The 22,815-nt window shown below is 38.2% G+C and overlaps 3 protein-coding genes across 6 annotated transcripts; all 3 read left to right on the top strand.

Annotated features, from left to right (window-relative positions):
• Positions 1–7,550: 7,550 nt before the first annotated feature.
• LOC121804590 (dihydroxy-acid dehydratase, chloroplastic-like) lies at positions 7,551–11,613 on the top strand. Its single transcript, XM_042204195.1, has 14 exons — positions 7,551–8,105; positions 8,408–8,479; positions 8,966–9,013; positions 9,099–9,253; positions 9,330–9,524; positions 9,602–9,713; positions 9,796–9,865; positions 9,956–10,014; positions 10,092–10,215; positions 10,336–10,406; positions 10,581–10,682; positions 10,789–10,869; positions 10,974–11,132; positions 11,215–11,613. The coding sequence occupies exons 1-14, from the start codon at positions 7,566–7,568 to the stop codon at positions 11,263–11,265; spliced, it is 1,839 nt and encodes a 612-aa protein (XP_042060129.1). The 5' UTR covers positions 7,551–7,565; the 3' UTR covers positions 11,266–11,613.
• Positions 11,614–12,299: 686 nt separating this feature from the next.
• Positions 12,300–14,140, top strand: LOC121802208 (sm-like protein LSM5). Its single transcript, XM_042201808.1, has 4 exons — positions 12,300–12,458; positions 12,570–12,693; positions 13,735–13,807; positions 13,912–14,140. The coding sequence occupies exons 1-4, from the start codon at positions 12,422–12,424 to the stop codon at positions 13,942–13,944; spliced, it is 267 nt and encodes an 88-aa protein (XP_042057742.1). The 5' UTR covers positions 12,300–12,421; the 3' UTR covers positions 13,945–14,140.
• A 1,217-nt stretch (positions 14,141–15,357) lies between these two features.
• Positions 15,358–21,449, top strand: LOC121805075. Of its 4 annotated transcripts, none has more exons than XM_042204831.1 (9): positions 15,358–15,906; positions 16,628–17,652; positions 17,815–18,475; positions 18,625–18,681; positions 19,626–19,820; positions 20,144–20,229; positions 20,722–20,818; positions 20,916–21,011; positions 21,150–21,449. In XM_042204831.1, the coding sequence occupies exons 2-9, from the start codon at positions 16,631–16,633 to the stop codon at positions 21,210–21,212; spliced, it is 2,277 nt and encodes a 758-aa protein (XP_042060765.1). In that variant the 5' UTR covers positions 15,358–15,906; positions 16,628–16,630; the 3' UTR covers positions 21,213–21,449. The 4 variants fall into 4 exon arrangements, with proteins under 4 accessions (XP_042060765.1, XP_042060763.1, XP_042060764.1 ...); XM_042204829.1 differs by having other exon boundaries at positions 15,361–15,896; positions 18,595–18,681; XM_042204830.1 differs by having other exon boundaries at positions 15,361–16,018; positions 18,595–18,681.
• The last annotated feature ends 1,366 nt before the right edge of the window (positions 21,450–22,815 follow it).

Here is a 22,815-nt window from a genome sequence, read left to right as displayed (position 1 = left end):
ACATCTTTTATTTTAGGTAAGGGGCAAATTTAAATTCTTAATTTAATTATCTTATTCTTTGAAGAGCCTACTAATTGGCTACGCAATTAGTCATTCGATGCCTTTGTTATATTAATGTATCAAAATATTAATTGTCTCATCCAAACGCCTCCTAAGATGATTTATCTTAAAATTGTAAGAGGTTATGTCTATTTTTTGCGCCTAAATATTAATGTATCTTGTCCTTGTCACAATCTATACGCATAACTACGCAGGGACGAACCTAGCGCAGGCCAAGCCGCCGCTTCAGCGGTGGCTTGGCCGGGGCCAGAAACACCCCAGCCATGGTTACCAGTCACCCAGAGCAAGAAAGTTTGACGGTAAATGTGTGAGTGTATGAATGAGATGAGAATATAAGAAGGAAGAAGATATAGAAAATTTTACTCTTTAAAGGCAGATTTATAGGTTACTAACCGACTTTATCCCTTTTAATAAATCAACAAGATTTTCTATTTATTTTTACTCAAATTAAATTGCTATTGTTTATTGCCTTCTGTGTAATAACGAGTACTCCTACTAATTACTCTTTTTTGATTAAATGAAATAATTGCTTAGTAGGAGTATTTCCTACTTCCTTCTTTCTATTTAATGAAATAATTGCTTTTATTTACCAACCCACTAATATTTTAGTAAAATTTAATTAGAGTATCTGCAAATTTTTAAAATAATTAGAGAAATTGTTTACTTATAATAAATTGAGGCTTTGTACTTTATTAGTAATTTATTTGATTCAAAAATTACAATTTTAGAAATTATGATATTGATATATGAATTAGACGGAGTAATTTGTTTTTATTTATTTGGGAATTAATTAGAGCCAGATTTGAGATATAATTTATGATTTGTCTGAAGTTGAGAATATAGATTTATTGATTTTTTTCATTACAATGATCATACTATAAGATTTCATAAAAAAATATTATATTATATATAAAATTAAATATTTTAATATTATTCAAATTTTAACACCGGCTTATTCGAATTTCTGGTTCCGTCCTTGTAACTACGTAAGTTTTACTACTCCATAAAACATATGAGCACTTAATAAATATCGTTTTAGAAGCTAAATTATTTATGAATAAACACTTATCGTGAACTATTGAAATTGTATTAAATCATAAATTACTAGTTGTATGCCAGTTGTACCACACCTTCATTTTATGCCCGTTTTCCACACACACGTAGAATGTGGAAGTAGTTCCATTTCTACTAAGGGTGAGCATTTAAATTTCTATGAAAAATGAATTTGATCCGATTCAATTCGAATTGCCCTAAAAATTCAAACTATGGAACCCGACTTGATCCAAAACGTCCAAGATTGTATGGAAATTTATAAAAATCTTAAAATATCACCAAAAAATGAGAACATTTGGAAATCTAATACTAAAATCCAAAGATCTTATACCAAGACAGGCAAGATTCAAAAATTAAATACAGGTATTCAACATAAAGATTTTATATTTCTTTAGTTTATAATTATAATTTTTATTATATATATATTGGATTTCATATTACTTACAATTTTAAAATATCCATCCGATCATCCGAAAAATAATAAAATCTAGAGGGAACATCTTTTTTAGTACATCAATTATCTTAAATGGGCAAATTTAGTCTGTAACATTTCATAATATCTTTTGAGGTTCATCAAATATAAGTTAATATCAATTTTACTATTTTTTGCTATTTCCGATATTTTCATGACCAAAGTACCCTTAAGGCCATGAAGGGCAACTCAATCTATTTACCCTCTCATTTTCGATAAAGTATGTAATTTATTTTTCTTTCTTTATTCATCAACTCTCTTCTTTCTTCTAACTTATTTGGGCTTAAGTTTAGTTTCTTATACTATTATTATTAATATATACCATATCTTATTTGAATATTATGATATTACTTTCTAGTACTAGTTAATACTTTTATACGGTTACATTCTCAATTATTTAGATTAAATTAAGATAAATATTTTATTTTAATGAATCTCATAAATTTATTAAATTGAAATTTTAAGTTAGTCATAATATATAATATATACTACATTTAAATAAAAATTTAATAAAGTGAAAAAAATATGATTCACGAATAGTCAAGGTAATAGATATGAAATGTTAAAGACCAAATTTGCTCATGTAGGATAATTAATGTACTAAAAAAGATGTTCCCTCTAAAATCTAAACAGAACATCTAAACAATCGACCTAATAGTTGGTGGGTTTAAACTTTAGAGCATTAGCAATAATGCATAAATAATCAATATCATTTCAACAACAATTCCATGTTTAACTCTCATGTAATGGCACGAAAACTCATTTCAATCACTACTCAAAAGTTAATTATGAATTTGTTTAATCATCTTATTTTTCAAATACAATAAATAAAGGGTTGTGAAAAGACTAATTATATTCTTTCGATTAATATATTAAAAAAATAAAATAAGGTTCAAAATATAATAGTATTTCGATTCTACAAGGACTTAATATAGATAGGCCCAATTAGAACACACAGTTAAGCCCATTTAACATTTTTCATGTATCGTTTGCCACCATTTGGTAATTCTGATTAAGAAAATATTTAGGTCAAAGAGAAAGATGTTGGCAGGGCAAATGATATTAGTAAATTACAATACTTTATCTAGGAATGTCTCAAGATAGTTGGTCGTATTTTTAATTTTTAAAATAGTTGAATTGTTTTTTTTAGCAAAACATTTTTCTATCTTATATTTGACTTTTTTCTTTCTTTCATACTCTTTTCCTTTTTTCTTTATTTTTTCCACTTTAATTTTTAATATATCAATTTATTAAATTTTATGTCTAAAAAAATATCAACTTATCATGGAACTAAGAAAATACTAATATAATTGATTTGGTGGTTTACGCATACCTATTTCATTTTGAGTTATCAACTTATTTTATTCTCTTTTTTAATCTTTTTTCCGCCAAATTGCCCTAAATAGTATACTAAACTGTTAAATTATCTTACTGCTAATTTCATGTAATTTTTCTCCATCCAAAAAACAGTCATACTCATGAAATGTCATGAGATTTTATAGATTTTTGTGTGGTGTGTTAAATGGATAGAGAAAATATATTATTATTAGTAATATATCTTAATAAGATATATGACTTTATCTAAAAAGGAAAATGTGACATTTTTAATGGAATAACTAAAAAAGAAAATGAGACATTTTTTAAGTGGATTATTTATTACTCTCTTTGTTCTAACCAAATGGAGTCAAAACTTTTGGTCACGAAGATTAAGAAATTGTGTTGAAAAGTAGGAGGACAGAATAAAATATGAAAAATAAAGAAATAGTAAAGTAAGTGATGGAATAAAGTAAGAGCGATTGGATGCACTGTTTTTTTTTTCAAAAAGGAAATAACTCAACTAAAGTTGGTATATCTCAAAAGAGAAATACGACTCTAACTTAGTGGAATGGAATAAGTATTTGACGAGAGCTTTTATGTAAGCCACAAAGCATTAAAACAAGAGGAAATGAGTATTAACTTGTGTCATTCATAAATGAGACTATTTTTTGTGGATTGAAGGATTATTTGACATAAAATCTTATGTACTATATTTATTTTGTGAATTTAGTGGAAGATAATAAAGTAGAAAAAAACAATAGAAATAATGATATTCCCAATAAAACGTGTGAATTAAAAACAAAAACGTCAGCGTGGAATAAAGCGAGGAGTAAGGCCACCCGCAAAGCGTCTCGCGGGTGGCTCGTATCTCGTCCCGCCGAGACGAGACGGCGGCGAGACGCGTTGCAGCGCCCCTTCTCGTCCCGGTCTCGACGAGACGCCCGTCCCACTGAGACACCTTGCGAGTTGTCTCGCCACGCGCTTGCGCGACGTGGCGTGCTCCGACGCCATGCGTGACGCCCACTCACCGGCCCGCGAGCGGGCTTCGTCACGCTGACGCAATAAATCATTTTTAAAAAAAATTCGAATGTAATTTTTAAAAAAATTGGAAACGGTAATATTACCGTTTTCCGACCGTTTTCATTTTTTTTTACTCTATAAATACTCTTATTTCATCCTCATTTCACACACAAATACACATCAAATCCTCCAAATCATCTCCATTTCCTCTCCAGTTTTCAGCTAACCGCTCATCACAAAATGTCCAGTGATGGAAACTCTGGCGGTGACGGCTCCGGTGGGTTTGGCATCAGCGCGTTTGGCGACTAGGGGGCATGTACAACGTGTTGGGTGGTTCCGATTCCGGTTCGTCTACGCCGGGCACCCAAGGCTCGTCGACGCCGGGGGTACCAACCACCCCATTTTGATGTGGATGCATACGTTCGTCCCTCTGCCCCAAGGTACATGGATTATCTCAAATTCGGGAGGATTATCAGATGAACCTCATCCGGAAGGAGGACGAGGCGGTGGAAGCTCCAGGGCATTCGACGCCGTGGAGGAAGAGGCGGAGGCGGCCGAGGAGGATGAGGATGCAGGCCGACATCCATATAGCCGCAAGGACACGATGGCGATGTACAACGCCTGGATCAGCGTCTCGTACGATCCCATCGTCGAGAATCAATAATCCCGGAAGTGCTTCTGGGAAAAGGTCACCAAGGCCTACAACGAGATCAAGCCAAGAGGGTCCCGGCGTCGCACATTGAAGATGCTTCGCGCTCACTTTGACCGAGTCGACAGGGAGGTCAAAGAATTCTGCGGCATCTACAAGAACGAAGCGGCTCATTACCAAAGCGGAGCCACGGGAGCCGACATTCTGAGACCGGCTTTGCGAGTCTACTTCGACGACACCAGCAAAGAATTCAGACATGTCGATGTTTGGGAGGCCGTCAAAGACGAGGAAAGGTGGGCCGACTGTGTGCGGTCCAGCTCGGGCTCGACCTCGAAGCGCACGAAGCACACGACGGGTGGCCAATACTCGTCTAGTGGGGGCGGTTCGGGCAGCGCCGCATAAGAGGCTACCTCGCAGGAGGTTGAGGGCACTGCAGACGATGCCAGGAGGTCCTCCCGTGTGCGCCATCGGCCGCAAGGAACCAAGGCGGCAAAGGCGGCTAGAGTGAGGAAGGGCCGAGGCGAATCAAGCCACCGCCTTCAGGAGATGATTCGCCGGCGGAGTAGTTTTTTTAATTTTTATAAAATTGTATTTTAAATTATGTTTTTTATTTATTTTGCCATGAATTTAATTATGTATTTTTTTTTATTTTAAGTTGTATTTTATTTTATTTAATAAAGTGTATTTTTATTAATTGAATTTATTGAAAAAAAATAAAAAATGAAATTGAATGAATACTAAGTCAAAAGATGGTTAAAAGACGAATAAGGCCATCCACAACGCTGTTCCTATACCGTTCCTAAACCGTTCCTTAAACCACTATTTGAGGGCCCCACTGTACTTTTTTACTCCATTCCTTAACTAAGGAACGGAACCTGCAACCCTCGTTCCTTAACCGTTCCTTAACCGTTCCTTAAATTACTATTCATTCAATTTCATTTTTTTTTAATTTCAACTCAATTCAATTAAAAAAACAAACACATTTTATTAAAAAACACACAACATTAAAACAAAGTTACAACTTAAACTTAAAAAAATAAAAGCACACAATTAAAATCATAAAAAAATAAAAGTACACAATTTTAATAATTTCATCCGCCAAAGTTTGCCCAAATGTGCTCAATTAGATCATGTTGGAGTTGGGTGTGGGCGCTAGAGTCGCGTGTCCTTGCCCGAATAGCTAACCGTTCTTGTATAGACGGATGCGCTCCACTTCGAGGCGGACTACTTGCGGTTGAGCTTCCGGGGGATTCGGGGTCGAACCAATTTCCCGCCTCGGGTCCTTCGTCTTGGACAATCATGTTGTGCAAGATTATGCACGTATACATGATGTCGACCATGTTCTCCATGAACCACGTACGAGCCGGGGCTTTGATGATGTTGAAGCGCGCTTGGAGAACCCCGAACGCCCTCTCCACATCCTTGCGAGCAGCCTCCTGCTTCTGCGCAAAAAGAGCCTGCTTTGGGTTCGCAGACCCACTGCACGTCTTCACGAAGGTAGGCCACTTCGGGTAGATGCCATCGGCGAGATAGTACCCCATTTTATAAAGCCGATTGTTGGCGACGAAGTTGATGGCCGGCGCTTTACCATCCAAAACTTCGGTCAAGAGGTCGGACTGGTTGAGCACGTTTACGTCGTTGTTCGACCCGGGGACCCCGAAGTACGCGTGCCAGATCCAAAGGCGGTAGTCGGCAACAGCCTCGAGTATAACGGTTGGGTGGGTACCTTTGTGGCCGCTCGTGTAGGACCCCTTCCACGCCACCGGGCAATTCTTCCATTGCCAGTGCATGCAATCGACGCTGCCGAGCATCCCTGGGAATCCGTGCACTGTTTCGTGAAGGTCGAGAAGGAACTGACAATCGGCCGTGCTTGGCCTCCGGAGAAATTCGTCGGTGAAGGCTGCCCGGATGCCTTTGCAGAATTTGAGCAAGCACATTCGCCCAGTGCTATCTCCGATGTGGAGGTATTCGTCGAACATGTCGGCCGTTTGTCCAGTCGCAAGCTGGCGGATTGCTGCAGTACATTTCTGCAGCGTCGTGTGGCTGGGACGTCCGACCGCGTCGAACCCTTCCTGGAAGAACTCTTCCCGGGCTGCCAAAGTATTCGCGATGTGGAGAAATAACGGTTTCCCCATGCGGAAACGGCGACGGAAGTACGTATCTCCCCAAACCGGGTTATCGCAGAAGTAGTCGCGTACTAACCTTGCGGCGGCTTCCTCCCGGTTACGATGGATGTACGTACGGGAGCGACGTTGGGGCGGAGCGGCTTCTTCCGCCTCCCGTCGTCGATCTTCTTCAAGTGATTGTTCCAATATTTGACGCATTTGTTCATAAGGATCCATTAGTTTGATTAAATTTGGGAGAAGGAAAATAGAGTTGATTTGAGATGAAAATTGGGGTGGAAATAGAGAGAAATAGATGTGTGTTTGTGATTGAAATGAGTATGAAATAGGAGTATTTATAGAGTAAATAAATAAAAAAAAAAAAACGGCTATAAAATTAACGGTCTCATTACCGTTAATAAAAAAAAATTTTATTTTTTTTTTATTAAATTCGATTTTTTTTTTAAAAAATGAATTATTGCGTCATCGGGACGAAGCCCACTCACGGGGCAGCGAGTGGGCTTCACGCGTCGAATGGGAGTCCGCCACGTCGCCTCGGCGCGTGGCGGAACGTTTCGTTCCGCGTTCCGGAGGAACGAAACGCGGCACGGCATGGGAACGGTGGCGGCACGGAATGGCGACGGAACGCACGCTGCAACGCGTGCCGCCGCGAAACCGTTCCTCCGGAACGGCATAGGAACGGCGACGGCACCGCGTTGCGGATGCTCTAACAGACCGAGTTGCGGATGAACTTAATAAATTGAACGAGAGAGTAAGTAGGCTAATAATAGCCTACATAAAATCCCGTCCTCGTCACTGCTCACTGCTTACACACACACTCCCAACCTAACCCCTCCAATCATCAACCCGTCCGCCGCCGTCCGCCGCCACAATGCAGGCCTCCTTCCTCCTCTCCCCTCCCCCTCCCCCTCCCATCGCCGCCTTCAAAATCCACTCACCCTCCTCCCTTCCCATGAAAACCCCCTCTCCCCTCACCGTCCGCTCCTCCACCACCACCGAAACCGCCGTACCTCCGCCGCCGCCCGCCGCCGCGACAAAGCTGAACAAGTACAGCTCCAGAATCACGGAGCCGAAGTCGCAGGGCGGCTCTCAGGCGGTCCTCTACGGCGTGGGCCTCTCCGACGACGACCTCAAAAAGCCCCAAATTGGAATCTCCTCCGTCTGGTACGAGGGGAACACCTGCAATATGCATCTGCTGAAGCTCGCCGAGGCGGTGAAGGAGGGCGTGACGGAGGCCGGAATGGTGGGGTTTAGGTTCAACACGATTGGCGTCAGTGACGCTATCTCGATGGGGACGAGGGGGATGTGCTACAGTTTGCAGTCTAGGGATTTGATTGCTGATAGCATAGAGACTGTTATGTCTGCTCAGTGGTATGATGGCAACATTTCCATTCCCGGCTGTGACAAAAATGTAAGAACGAATGCTTTTTGTTTGTGTTGCTGTTAGGGTTAATTACTTTAATTTGCTTTTCAATTTTGTTATTTCGATTGCATTGTTTATATCACTTAGGGAAAGAGTTGAAGTAAAAAATGGATGACAAAATGTATTAAAATGAAAGAGTTGATGGCATCAAAACATAGACGACGGAATGTATTAATACGAAACACGAAGCAAAATTTGAACTTTTTGTAACAACGGTTAAACACTCTGTATGGATAATGTAATTACCTTCTTGTCGATAAGCTATTTGTGATTTCGCTTGACTACTACAGATGCCTGGCACTATTATGGCTATGGGACGGCTGAACCGCCCTAGCATCATGGTTTATGGTGGTACGATTAAGGTCAGCCTCTAATTCACCCTTTTTGCTATATCGCTTTCATTATTCTCGTATTTAACATGAGCAACTCATTATGTTTAAACTAAGTATCGGTGTAGTTTGATGAGTGCAGTTATGGCCATTTCTTTTCAGTGTTAGTATATCGATAAAAATATTCCTTGATGTTTGGTTAGTGTGGTGTTCTCTATTGTTAAATGAAGTTAGCCTAAGATTATGAAGAGTTTATGGTTGAAGAATGACAACTCTGTGCAGTTCTTGTTTCGTACTGTGTCCACTATTGGAGTGCTTATGCATTGTGTCTGAACATCCTTTATGATGCATGTCTTCATATCTCTGTTTTAAATTATACGTTTTCATGTTTTTATTGATGGTATAACTGTACCTTCTTACTTTGCAAATCATTCATAGGCACAAAGACATTATTGTGTATTGCTTAAGAAAGACAAATCATAGTAATGTTTGCTTATTCATTTTATTCATGGTATGCAGCCAGGTCATTTTCAAGGTCACACGTACGACATAGTATCTGCCTTCCAGGTATGTCTACATAAATCCTCCCTCCCTTTGTACTTTCCTTCTTCAGGTCACATTTAATAGTTGCTGGTCGTGGTTCATGCTGTAGGTTTATGGAGAGTATGTGAGTGGTTCAATAAGTGATGAAGAAAGAGTGAATGTACTTCGTAATTCATGTCCTGGAGCTGGGGCTTGTGGTGGTATGTATACTGCAAATACAATGGCTTCAGCGATCGAGGCTATGGGGATGTCTCTTCCTTACAGGTATAAGAATATGATTGACAACTATGAATTCTCTTATGGACTTATATTGGAACTAATTCAATGATATTTCAAATAGTTCGTCAACCCCGGCTGAAGACACTTTAAAGTTGGATGAATGCCGCCTCGCAGGGAAATATTTGCTAGACTTGATCAAAATGGACTTGAAACCTCAGGATATCATCACTGAAAGATCATTGCGTAATGCAATGGTGATTGTCATGGCACTTGGTGGATCTACCAATGCAGTTTTGCATTTGATTGCCATAGCCAAGTGAGTAGAGTCGTGGATAGTCATTGTTGGTATAAACAATTAATACATCAAAGTATCTCATAGCTAGATTTTCGCAGGTCTGTTGGTGTGGAGTTAACTCTAAACGATTTCCAGAAGGTCAGTGATGCGGTTCCGTTCCTTGCAGATCTTAAACCTAGTGGTAAATATGTGATGGAGGATGTTCACAAGGTATGCTCGATTGGAATTAAAAAGCCTTTGTATTTCTTTGTTACCTAATACTGCAACAAGTGTGAAAATATCATTGAAACAGATTGGAGGTACACCTGCAATCATTCGCTTTTTGCTGGAACAAGGGTTTTTGGATGGGGATTGTATTACAGGTACTTTCCGAAAAGTTTAGTTGATAATGAAAACTATATACTATATTATTGCTTCCAAGATTTTATGATTCTTTTGCTCTTTTGTTGTAGTTACGGGCCAAACTTTGGCTGAGAATGCAAAGCTATATCCTTCCCTGCCTGAAAATCAGGTGTGTCCAAGCAAAAATAGTATTGCTATTTGTTCTCTTGTGCAAATAATGGTGACATCTTTCATGTTTGATTGCAGCAAATAATTAGACCCCTGTCGAACCCCATCAAAGAAACGGGTCACTTACAGGTATTATATGGCAATCTTGCGCCTGAAGGCTCTGTGGCTAAGATCACTGGGAAAGAGGGGTTGTACTTCTCTGGTAATGTGTTTAATTGACAGTTTCTTTGTTTCTCATTTTTCTTTTCATTTCTGTATGATAAAATTTAATGTTTTCTTAAAATTCTGCCACAATTATTAAACTCCAAATTTTGGTTTACAGGCCCTGCACTTGTATTTGAAGGAGAGGAATCTATGATTGCAGCTCTCGCTGAAAATTCATCTAGCTTCAAGGTAAAATTATAAAAAAGTGACTTCATCCCTTCTTGGTGTAATTGGTTGAGTTCACTAATGTTGATATCGATATTCCTGTCCTTTAGATGATTTAGAAAAAGAAGAAAAAAAGACCCAAATGTTTCGTTCAAAATGAAAATGGTTATTTATTTTGTTGTCTTTATTGTGTTTCAGGGAAAGGTAATCATTATTCGAGGAGAAGGGCCCAAAGGTGGGCCAGGCATGCCCGAAATGCTAACCCCAACAAGTGCTATAATGGGTGCTGGACTTGGCAAGGTTTGATTATTGTAGTTTGTGTTTGTGCTTGATGAGAGAATTTTTCACCTTTGTTTTGTGTTGCTTGTCCCTTCAATTGATCTTCTTCGTTTCCCTGTGCATTCAGGAAGTTGCACTGCTGACAGATGGGAGGTTTTCTGGAGGTTCACATGGATATGTGGTGGGCCATATATGTCCCGAGGCACAGGTTTGTTTACCTATTTATGTTCTTGCACGTCTCCCTTGAAACTGCCATGGAATTTGTGAACAGAATGTTGTATTCACATAACACATCTCTATTCATTATTTCAGGAAGGTGGTCCAATTGGTCTGGTTGAGAACGGTGATGTGATCACCATAGATATCGAGAAGAAGAGAATGGATGTAGACCTAACAGAGGCAGAGTTGAATGAACGCAGAAAGAAGTGGACACCACCACCTTACAGAGCCACCAAGGGAGTTCTGTACAAGGTATTGTAAAGAGAGTTAAAAGTTTCTAAAGCTCTGTCGAATTCAACTTCATCTGATTTCCCCCTACTTTTCTTGTTTTCAGTATATCAAAAATGTACAATCGGCCTCAAATGGATGCGTGACTGATGAGTAGAAAGGAGACCAAGGCATAGCGAGCTCATCGGGTATCTTCCTTGCAGCTGCCTAGGATATCTGAATCTGCTCTGTTACTTGAAAGTCTTTTCTTGAATAAAACCTCCTGCCCCAGTTTTGGTTAGGTTTAGCCCTGTTAATTTCTTCGATTTCTATCATGTTGTAAGATTCCATGGTTGTTGTCTAGCCAACAGTGTGAAGGTGTATAGTAGGGAGCAGAGCTCCAATCTTGTTTAATGTATTGTGTTGGCCATTGGTTTGAGAAAGAGGTTTTAGTGGACTGAGTAACTTATCATTATTTTGATGTTGGATAATCATTTATGGGGACATTTTTGATCCTTAGGATTTACTATTGTTTATCTTTCTTGATTTTGATGTTAGATAGTTGCAAAATCGTTTAAAGAAATAAGAAAAATATGGACCGGCAATCAATAAATGTAGTTCTAGATAAAATTTTCTTTTAAAAAAATTATATACTCGTCCACCAATAATCTTATTTTTCTTGTATTAGGGAAAGTTAATAAAAATTAATCTAACTTACATTTTTTATAAAGTTCTCTCTCTAATTACAAATAAAAAATGTGACCACGTTTATGTAATTTTCACTTATTGCTCTTATTGACATTCCATTTATTGAATACTAGATTTTACTTGTTTCCGACTCTTAAATATAAAATTTATTTTTATGAATGCGCGAGTTTAAGTTATTTTTTTTATCTTTCTTAAAATTCCTTTGAAATTTGAAATACCATTATGCATCATTTTATTACATTGTTTTGATATTTCGTAATTTACCAGTAAATTTTTTTCCAAAGGTTACGTAATATTAAATGAAAATTCATGAATTTTCTGAATTTAAGTTTTTCATACAATATACTACCCTTTTGTAAAAAAAATGTCTCATTTTGCTATTTTGTTATGGCTGCAATTTATAATCTTATTTGTTTTTTTCTATTTTAAATAAACTATAACAGTTCTATTTTGGGCCCATATAGAATTTTTGGCTCAAGTTAAGCCCATAACAGTTCTATTCAGCAATACATGAAAAAGAAAAAATATTTTGGTGTAGTGTAGGTCGCACTATCGTCTTCTCCACTATTTATTTAAAAAACAAATATTTTGAAAAAATCCTCGTAAAATTCCCCAAGTATTTGTTCATGTCTTCTAACAATCCATCGCAGCTCCTCCCATCAGGTCAGTTTCCATAAGTGTTCAATTTTTCCCCTGATTTGTATGAGCATATTTTGCAATTAAATGTTCTCGAAGCATTTTTGTGGGTTTCATTTTTTGATCCTTGCGCTTCAGAGTTGATTGACCGATGCATCGGGTCGAAAATATGGGTGATAATGAAGGGAGACAAGGAGCTGGTGGGTACCCTCCGCGGATTCGATGTGTATGTTAATATGGTGTTGGAAGATGTTACTGAATAGTAAGTTTGTTGGTGTTAATAATGCTGTTGCTCAATTTGATTTTGATGGATTAGACAGGAGTTACTGGATTTGGTTGCTTGTTGAATGTGCATTTTGATAATTTTTTATGCGTTAATATAAATGTAGAGCTGCTGTTTCATGCCTTAATTTTTAATACTTTGCTCACAAGGGCTTTGTGGAGTAGTACTCCTAGTTTATGTTATTGACAAATGAAACAGGAAAGTTGTGATTTATGTGATCATATCAGTTTGGATTTCCTGTTACAGTTAGAAGACCATGCTGCTATTTGAAAGTATATAAGGTTTTTTCGAGCATCTAGTCGTGCTGTAGGTAATTTTTATTGTCTTAGCTGCAGTCATTTGGTAGTTGTTTTGTGCTTGAAAATATTATTTTTGGAACGTATAGAGAAGAAACAGACTACCCCGGTTTATGTTATGATTTAGGGCCGTTTATCGGTTTATGCATATTCATCAAGTCATGGTTGAGTATTTTTATCCCTGTTGATAGGATTTCGCCAGTCCCATCCTTTCAATGGGATATGAATAAAGCAAAATTAGCTCAAATGAGAGAATTTATCAGCCCTTCGGATATACCAAAAGTTCCAGACATCTAAGTAAACTTCTATCTAGGCTAATCCTCATAAGTAAGATCTCCCTTAACCGTAAATTTATTTACCTGAAGTTAGTAATACTGTTTTTTGATGTCCTTTCTGATGCTCTGACTCTTCTATCTGTGATGGTTTAAAAGTGGGATCCTTGTTTTAGTAAATTTAAATTGGAATTTAAATGATTTTCTTGATGACCATTTTGACTCTATCAATGTGCAATGCATAAGTACTCGATTATGAAGACTGAGTTCAGGTCTTTACATTCTCGTTTTTTGTATGTGATGGCTAGTTACTATGGAAGGTTGTTCGTCTAAACTTTCTCAGTTAGCTATCGATCTGTTTGCTAACATGTCAATTGTTGCATCATTCTAGATGCTCCTGTATACATGTTAGTTGTGCTGTGTTTTCTCTTAACCAAGTAGGTTAATTTCAGTGAGATCACTTCTGAAGGACGCCGCATTACAAAACTTGACCAAATCTTGCTCAACGGCAACAACATTGCCATAGTAAGTCCGCCACGCGTGTTGAACATTTCTTCCGAATCCCATCTCTTGCATTTCATTTCTTATTCTTTCAATAAATTGAGGGCTTGTTCTTTCGTTGAATACAGTTGGTTCCCGGTGGCTCACCAGACCCAGAATAAGATGGCAGTCCGGCTCCTGCTGTCATGTGTTTGATGATCCGCTTCTGTTTGAAAAGAAGCCGTATAACCTCTAGTAGATCAATTTGAATTTTGTAAAACAAGACTAATGGTATGAAACAGTGCATTAGTTTGATGTAGTGGTCATATGGGATAGTCTCTATTGTTCAATATCTGAAAATTCCGTTCTGATTTCCTATGCTGAATCTTGTACTACTTCTATGTATTTTACCAATGTTTGCAGAATATGTTCCATCTTTTAAAAATTTAGGGCAAATTATTGGAAAATTCATGAAAGCTAAATCAATTTTGGTTTGTCCTGTGACTTTGAAAATTAGGTAAAAAAGAATGATGCTGTATTAGTATTTGTTTTGAATTATCCTTAAATTGCATCTGATAAGGGTGAAGGCCTGAAGGGTGAAACTGTAGTATCTTACAGTTGAAAAAATTATGGACATTAGTTGCGTTACTGGCCAATAAATTAAACAATGTTGTCTATTTCTAAAACGGTGGGATGATAAATACACAATATATTACACGCAAGTGATTAGGATTTTGACCATGAATATTTACGAATAAATTCAAATTTCATTATTTTTTTTACAATTTATCTTAAATTTCATATACTACTCTGTTCTTGATTTGCCGCTGTAAGAAGTTAGGGTATTTTTGTTTTCGTCATATTCAAATGTAAGTACTCTCTGTCGAATTCTTTAATTCTGGTATTTGTGTAACATACAATTTGTCAATCTTCCTCCCTTCCCAAAAAATGGGAAAAATGATGTAATTTAATTTAGATTGTACCTGTACCCAAGTTTATAAGATCAGTTCTAAAAAATTCTAAATTTTTTTGCAACAATATAAGATCAATTCTAAAAAATTTCAAACCATATTAACATAACTCTCTGCCGTTCTAAAATAACGTCACAGTACTTTCTTTTTGTTTATTAAAAAAAGTGCTATATTTCCATGTATTTAAAAGTAAATACTAAATTTATTATTTTTCTCTAATTATTATTATTTCAATTAAAATTTTCTCTATTATTTCAATTAAAATTTTCTCTTGTCAATTACTAAGATATTGAAAATAAATACTTCATTTTACTTTTTTACCAATTTTGACAAATAAACATCACATTTCAATAACTTATTTGACTCATTTAAATCATTTTATTATAAAAATCAATGATACTTATAAAAGTAGGATCCATGTTTACAAATTTTTTCATACTCATTTTATTTTACAGAATTAAATAATTTCTTAAAAAGTTTGTTCCCTCGTTTTCATGGAAAACCGGAATCAATTAACTGTTTCAGCTCACATTCAAAGAGAAAGCTCTGCTGGTCCTTTTCCGAAGCGGTTCGGATTTTATGATCAAACAATTAGCTTTGTAGAAGCTCAGAAACAACCGGAAAAGGGAGAGAAGTGTGTGTCTGTGTGTGACGGTAGCAAGGATGATGAAACATGCAATAGAAGAGAGAGAGAGATTTGTAAAATGGAATCGCAGCCAGATTTGTACAATAAAAACAGAGCAGTGCTCATGAAGAGAGAGAGAGTGTTTGATGAAAATCCTAATAAAAACTTTTTTACATTTTAAATTTTGAAGTAGGAAAAGGAGAAGTGGTGGAATCAGGCATGGCAAGTTGTAGATTACTTCCGCTACACATGTCTTACATGCAAGAAATTTGTCTCATCAAGATATTCTTGGACGGCTGTGATTGATTTCAGGTGAATTTGGTACGTGGTTCTGTGAAACTGACCACAGCAGATTAGAAATTTGAAACACGCCAGTGGTGAAGGCGTGTTTGAAATATCTCTGCAACTTTTTTTGGAAGGTTGGAAATTTTGGAAATGGCGTTGATGTTGTTTTGATTGATTATCAATAGCCTTACACTTGACTTTCCTGTTGTCATTCTCTTCACATAAAGCTCGCTGGAGTTTCCGGAGATTTCACGTAAGTGAAGGTGAATCATTCCTCCGATTTGTAATATCTCTCATCAATTGAAATTCAGTTTTTGGAAGGTGACTTATTCTATATTGATTTTGTTATTTCCCCTTCTTATCCGAACCCTAAAGGTAATGAACGGTCTGCGCTTTCTTAATTTTAGCCCTTTTTTTCGTTAAATTCTAGATTTTCATTTTGCCTAGTGTGTTTTTTTTTTGTATAAGCCATTTTGTTTTTTTTGCGTTTTCGAAGTATGCTTTTCTTCTTGTTAGTTACGGTAGTCTGGGTATATAAAATAAACTAGGTTTTGATACCAAAACTTTGATTAAGGTTGTTTGTTTATGTTTTACCTTTTTTAATGACCTCGTGAGTCGTTTATTCGACGAACTTGGCTACAGGTTTTTGTATTTCATGATCATCAGTGGTTCAATTATACTTTGGCATGTGATAACGTGAGTGATCTGTGAGATTTACTATCTGATGTCTATTAGGTGATGCTTGAATATCAGTGTTTACTATCTGATGTCTATTAGGTGATGCTTGAATATCTGATGTCTATTAGGTGATGCTTGAATATCAGTGTTTACTATCTGATGTCTATTAGGTGATGCTTGAATATCAGTGTTTATGATATCGACTTTTCCGAGAGCGTGTTGGGTATTGTTTGTTGGATACATACTGATATTATGTAACTGGTGCATTGCAAAATATTTGAATCAGCATTTCTTTTTGTTTTTCAGAAAATGGATCATATGGACATCGATGAGATACTTGAGGTTCCCGACACTCCTGATAGATTAGCTAAAAATGGAGCCAATGGGAAGAATGGTGCTAAAACTGAAAATCAGCGGTCATCAATGCCCCGTCGTGAGCTGATGTTTCCTGAAGAGGGTTCTAGAGATCAGCCAATGATCATTGACAGTGGAAGCCGAGGGTTGTCTTTGCGTCCTCCAAAACGTCCTAGCATCCCCAAGAATTCTCAGTTTCCCAATACGTCTGTGTCCATTTCCTTGGAAAGTTCACCATCATCTAGAAACAGTAACCTATACAGAAAAGGTGTGGCTGAGAAGAAACCCGGTTACCCTACCCATGATTCCATGCATAAACGTATGGAGTCCGTGAGACCATCACATCCTTCAAAATCTTCCTCATCTTTTCATGATGATGACATCTTAGAGCTATCAGAGTGGAGTTTGCATCGACCTGCTCGTAAGAATGCTTCCCCAAGTGCTATACCTGGAAACAATCGAACTGACTTCCAAAAGAGATCAGATTTACCTAATGGAACTTCTTCAAATGACCTATCAAATTTGACGAACATATGCTGTAATGGCAGTGAGGAGAAAAAGAAACCTAGCAGAGGTGGTCTGGGTATTAATTTGGGTGAAAGAGTGGGGTCTGTTGGTATTAATAAGAAAAAAACTGAGAATGGTGGTATTTCTTCTGATCCTATTGCGCTGCCAAGAGTAAGTAAGCAAAAGAGATTGGTAAGAAATGGGTGTATATCTCCCAATAACATAGCTAAGGCTAAACAGTTGGTTGGCAATGGTGTTAACAGCTCTGTAGTTGTTGGACATAATACTGGCCCTGTAGCTATTGATCATAATATTGGCTCTAGGTCATCTAATCCAGTACCCGTTTCAATTGATATAAGGGATTTGGTTGCTGAAGATGATTATTCTAACTCACGAAAGGGAAAAAGGGTGATAAGTCACCCTTGTTCGTCCAGGAGACTTGATTTGGAAACCAAGGATTTGCTTGGCAGGTAGTCTACTCTACTATAAAGTTAGTGGCACATTGAATATGTTGTGAACTTCATATAATGCTCTAATGAGTTTTGAAGACTCTTTCAACATAGATCTGTTTGAAGTTGTTTGGCCAGGGAAAACTATAACTAAATAACCGAGTTGAATTTTTAAACTTGCAGGAACTCCGTGAATCCCAGTGAGAAGGCTGTAGAATCGGTTGATTACAATTGTGACGCAGGTAAAAGCATTGAAGAATCAGCTGGATGGAGGAGTACGCGTAATCGGCCTAGAGGAATGAATGATATATCATCCAATGATAAGGAAAAAAATTTGAATAAGGAGTGGGTGACCCCAAGATTGTCATTTCAGCAACATGAGACTAGATCAGATAGAAGAGGAAGAGGCATAAATCTTGCTAATTGTGACAATGACTCAAGTTTCATCTCGTCCGAGCATTTTCATGCTCAATCTGTAAAGGAATCAGTATCCCATCCTAGAGCTCGAATGGGACGACTAAATGAGCCTCATTCTGCTGCAGGCATGCTTATTAAAAGGCAGAAGCAGGGATCTGGCTTCAGTAGTTCTGGTGAATGTTCCACATCAGTCTCCGACAATCTAGATTTTGTTTCGCTTAGTTCACCTGCAGAAGCAGCCAATTTGAGATCTTCCAGTAATGCAAACATGCCTCCAGTTATTGAGGTTGATGAATCTTCTCCTCAACCGCCACATGATACCGGAGATGACAATGCTAGGGCAAGACAGCTAGAAGCAGATGAACTTATGGCTCGTCAACTTCAAGAACAACTTTATAATGAGATGCCTGCGTTTGGATTTCAAGAGGTTTGTTCCCATCTATATTTATTAACCTTTCAATTGTTATATACTTGTTTCCACATATGAATCTATGATCAGATAGTATATTTCGTGCTTCTTCTCATGCAATTCCAACTCAATGGCAGACTGATGAGCATGTAGCACTGGCCTTGCAGCGACAGGAAGGTCCAAGTCATGGTCATTCTCGAGGAAGGGCGCCAGTGTTCGATGTAGTGAGTTTCCGTGTTCTTATGTCATGTGACACTGCAGGGCCTACAGTATTTTTAAATGTCTCCTTTATGTTCTCTTGATATGTGCTATGTGATATCTATTTGTTTTGCTTCACTGTCATCTGGATTAATCAGTTGCCCAGAGGTAAAAGTGGATGGGGCACATTTTGTCATCTTCAGTTACATAGAAAAATGCTTCTTTGAGTGCACTGAGTATGACCCAAGGTTGTCAAAACCATAAAACACGCTCGTCGTAAAGAGGTTCCCCATCTCCTTTTTTCCTTACATTTTATTGACATATATACCGAAGAAAGATACCTTTTTCAAGAACTATAGTTGAAGAAACACAATTGACTGCATGCTTAGAAATAAATAGATCTTGTGGTTACTGGGTTGACCATTTCAACCTGGTCCAGTCCAACTGCTATCATCATGTAATGGCTCTAATTCCTTTGATTATTAAAATAACGCTCAATTGTAGAAAAAGAAAATGAAAATTCAGATATCCTAGCGATGCCCATTTCCTGATTGAACATGGTTTGATCCGATTCATTTTTCAAGGAATGTCCCAATGGACTTCTTTCATACTCCCTTCGTCTCGTAAAAATAGGAACTTTTAAAACAACACGAGTTTTAATGCAAAATTGGGAAAGTAAGGGAGATGTAGAAAGAAAAGTGTGGTAGTGGAAAATGGGTCCCACCTTATTAGAGAGAGAAATTTTTTAAATAGAAAATTTCTATTTTTAGGGGACGGACTAAAAAGGAAAGAGCTTTTATTTTTAAAGGGACGAAGGGAGTAATTTTTTTTCTGATCAGGTGTCTTATACACTTCTATTCTACACATTCTTCACCATGCCCACGAAATTGTGATAATTATGAAAGCGTAGAGAATAGTTTGATTTATCTTCTGAATTGTGTTGCTAAATAATTTGCACGCTTTTGCGCAGAGATCAATGTCCAACTTGTTTAGACAATCTGCTTCTCGGTCTTCTTCAAATGCTCCTCGAAGAGGATATGTGGCTCGATCTCCACCATCAGGAAGAATGACTAGGCAAAGAGGTCGTTTTCCCGGGCAACCCCGGACCTTATCATCTTCGCGGCAGGGAAACTCCATGTTTCCTCCAGACATGGATATTGACATGGTACTAGCCTTCATCATCTCTCTTTCAATTTTTTTGTCATTTTTTAGTGCATGCAGATTTTGTTTGTCGTTTCATTAACTATAGTATGTAATAACCAAGTGTCTCTCTTGCTGCATTCTGATTTCTGCCAACATATAAAAACGGATGCTTTTGAGAAATTGTGTATATGATGAAATGAATGATGTTTGCTGTATTTCTTTTTGCTCCTCTCTGTTACCTAGGACAGAGGGATTAATTAATTAGCTCATTCTGTTGATGCTCATCTATGTATGCTGTGAATTGTTGGCAGTTTCTTGAGGTGTATTATGTCTTCTTTTCTGCAGAGAATGGAAATACTCGGAGCGCTAGAAGAGTTCAGTGACATGGGAATGAATGCCAGCATCCTTCACTCCAACCGTGATTTCAATGAGTAAGACTTAATCTGAACACTCGGCTTTGTCTAGAGTCTACATGCAATCTTTTTTGTGCTAAGCTTTAGGAAGCTAAACTTTAATTTTTAATGTAATCACGCTGGAAATCCTGGAATAGCACCATTCCTTCGTTTCATTACTTGGTACTCCATGTTGTCGGACTTCAATGCATGGTGATCTTTTTTATACATTGGTCCTCAACTGTGCTGATTTTACTCAAACTCCCTCGCATATTTAAAGATGTCATAACTATTACAAATGTTCAAAAATCTCTGATGTTGCAAATATAATGAGTATGTAGTAAAGTAAAATCGAATAGCCGGAGGGACACTGGGACTGGTAGAAAGGAAATCATGATTGTTGTTTTTGGGATCTGTGAGAATCCAGAACAAGCAAAGTTTTTGTGCATTAAACTTTTAACTCATGTGTAAAACCAAACAATTAACCCGAAGATTTTACTATGTTTGACATGACTTTGTACAATTTTTCAGGAACGATTATGAAATGTTGCTGGCTCTTGATGACAATAACAGTCAAGGTGGTGCATCTGGTCATCAGATTAATGGCCTCCCACAATCAACTGTTCAGGCAAGCTTCCTAAAATTGGCCCTAATCTGTAAATCATGTGTTAAATGTGGAATCTTCATCGAATCCTTTTGCTTACTCTTTTGATCCATTCATGCAGACTGATCACGAAGAAGCCTGTGCAGTCTGCCTCGAGACTCCAACTACCGGAGAGAAAATCCGCCACCTCCCTTGTTTGCACAAATTTCACAAAGATGTAAGAACACCTTTTAACTTTACATACTGTAGCAACCTCCCCTACCCCCCTATCCAATTTGTGCACAGGGAGTTCAATTATAGTACTATTACCTAATGACCTTAATAGTGGCTAACATGTGACTTTCCGGGATATCAGTGTATTGATCCGTGGCTGAGGAGGAGATCATCTTGTCCAGTTTGCAAGTCATCCATAACATGATGTGTGCTCATCTCGTCTTTTTGCAAGTGGAACCTGGCTCCGTTGTGTGAGTCGATATCCATGTTTTCAAGTATGTAGCATTTCTGGGGTGAAAATGCTGGAGGTTTTGAAGAACCACATATGATTGACGACGTTGACGTGTTTTTTGGGTGCTGAATTTGCATCAACATAAAGAGCATGGTTACACACTATTGGTTATTCATGATAAATCTTAATGAAAGTGCTAGTTTCTTTGAACATCTACGTGCTTGGGTTTCGATTAGAGTGGGGATATGGAGTTTCTTTTATCCAATTTAATATACTCCCTTAAAAAATGTTCCATTTTATCATTTTGGGATATTTATAGTTTAAAATTCATTTCTATTTTTCATTTTGGAAAAGTGAAACCCGCATTCTATTAAGTCATTATAATCACATTTGTTATCACTAAAATAAAAGTATTCTCCGTTCCATATGAATAACACAAACACAAATGATTTGATTGGAGAGATAGAAAGAGGAGAGCTACCTTAACAAAGAGAAAAAAATAGACATGTTCCATATGAATAACACAAACACAAATGATTTGATTGGATTGATAGAAAGAGGAGATCTACCTTAACAAAGAGAAAAAAATAGACATTTATAGATAATGCTCTGATAGGGGCTCTAAGGCCATCCGCAAGGCTGTTTCTTAACCGTCTCATCTCTTCACTATTCATGGGCCCCACTGTACTTTTCATCCCATCTCTTAACTAAGAGACAACACCTGCAACCATCTATCTCTTAATTCCGGCAAGATGGGCTTGATATTGGGGAGGCGTCATGCGGAAAGTGTCAGCCATCGTTGCGGTCAAGTACATGGACAATAGGGTGTTTGAGCCCGAGACCGAGCCCGCCTGGCTTGATTCGCCTCGGCCCCTCCTCCCTCTAGCCGCCTTGGTCCCTTGTGTCCGACCGCGCCCACTGGAGGAGCCCCCTGCATCGGTGGTCGTGCCCTCAACCTCATGTGAGGCGTTGCCTGACCCGCCCTCACTAGACGAGTATTGGACACCCGTCGTGTGCTTCGTGCGTTTCGAGCTCGAGTCCGTGCTGGACTGGACACCGCCAACCCACCTTTCAACGTCTTTGACCGCCTCCCAAACATCGACATGTTTGAATTCTTTGCTGTTGTCGTCAAAAAAGACTCGCAAAGCCGCTCTCAGAATGTCGGCTCCACTGGCTCCGCTTTGGTAATTCGCCGTTTTATTCTTGTAGATCCCGCAAAATTTTTTGACATCTCTGTCGATTCGGTCAAAATGACCGCGGAGCATCTTCATGGTGCGGCGGCGTGAGCCCTTTGGCTTGTTCTCGTTGTAGGCGTCGATGACCTTTTCCCAAAAACACTTGCAGGTTTGTTGATTCCCGACGATGGGATCGTACGAGACGTTGACCCAAGCGTTGAACAGAGTCATCGTGTCTTTGCGGCTGCATGGATGACGACCTACATCCTCCTCCTCCTCGACCTCCTCCTCCTCCTCTTCCTCCACGACGTCGAATGCACGACCCCCGAAGCTTCCACTGCCTCGTCCTCCTTTCGGAGTGGGTTCAGCCGAAAAATCCTCCCTAATTTGGGATTATCCCT

Source organism: Salvia splendens, chromosome 5 (genome assembly GCF_004379255.2).
Source record: "Salvia splendens isolate huo1 chromosome 5, SspV2, whole genome shotgun sequence".
Classification (NCBI taxonomy): Eukaryota; Viridiplantae; Streptophyta; class Magnoliopsida; order Lamiales; family Lamiaceae; genus Salvia; species Salvia splendens.
Note: the sequence above shows the minus strand (reverse complement) of the source record. Positions and strands in the feature narration are given on the sequence as shown.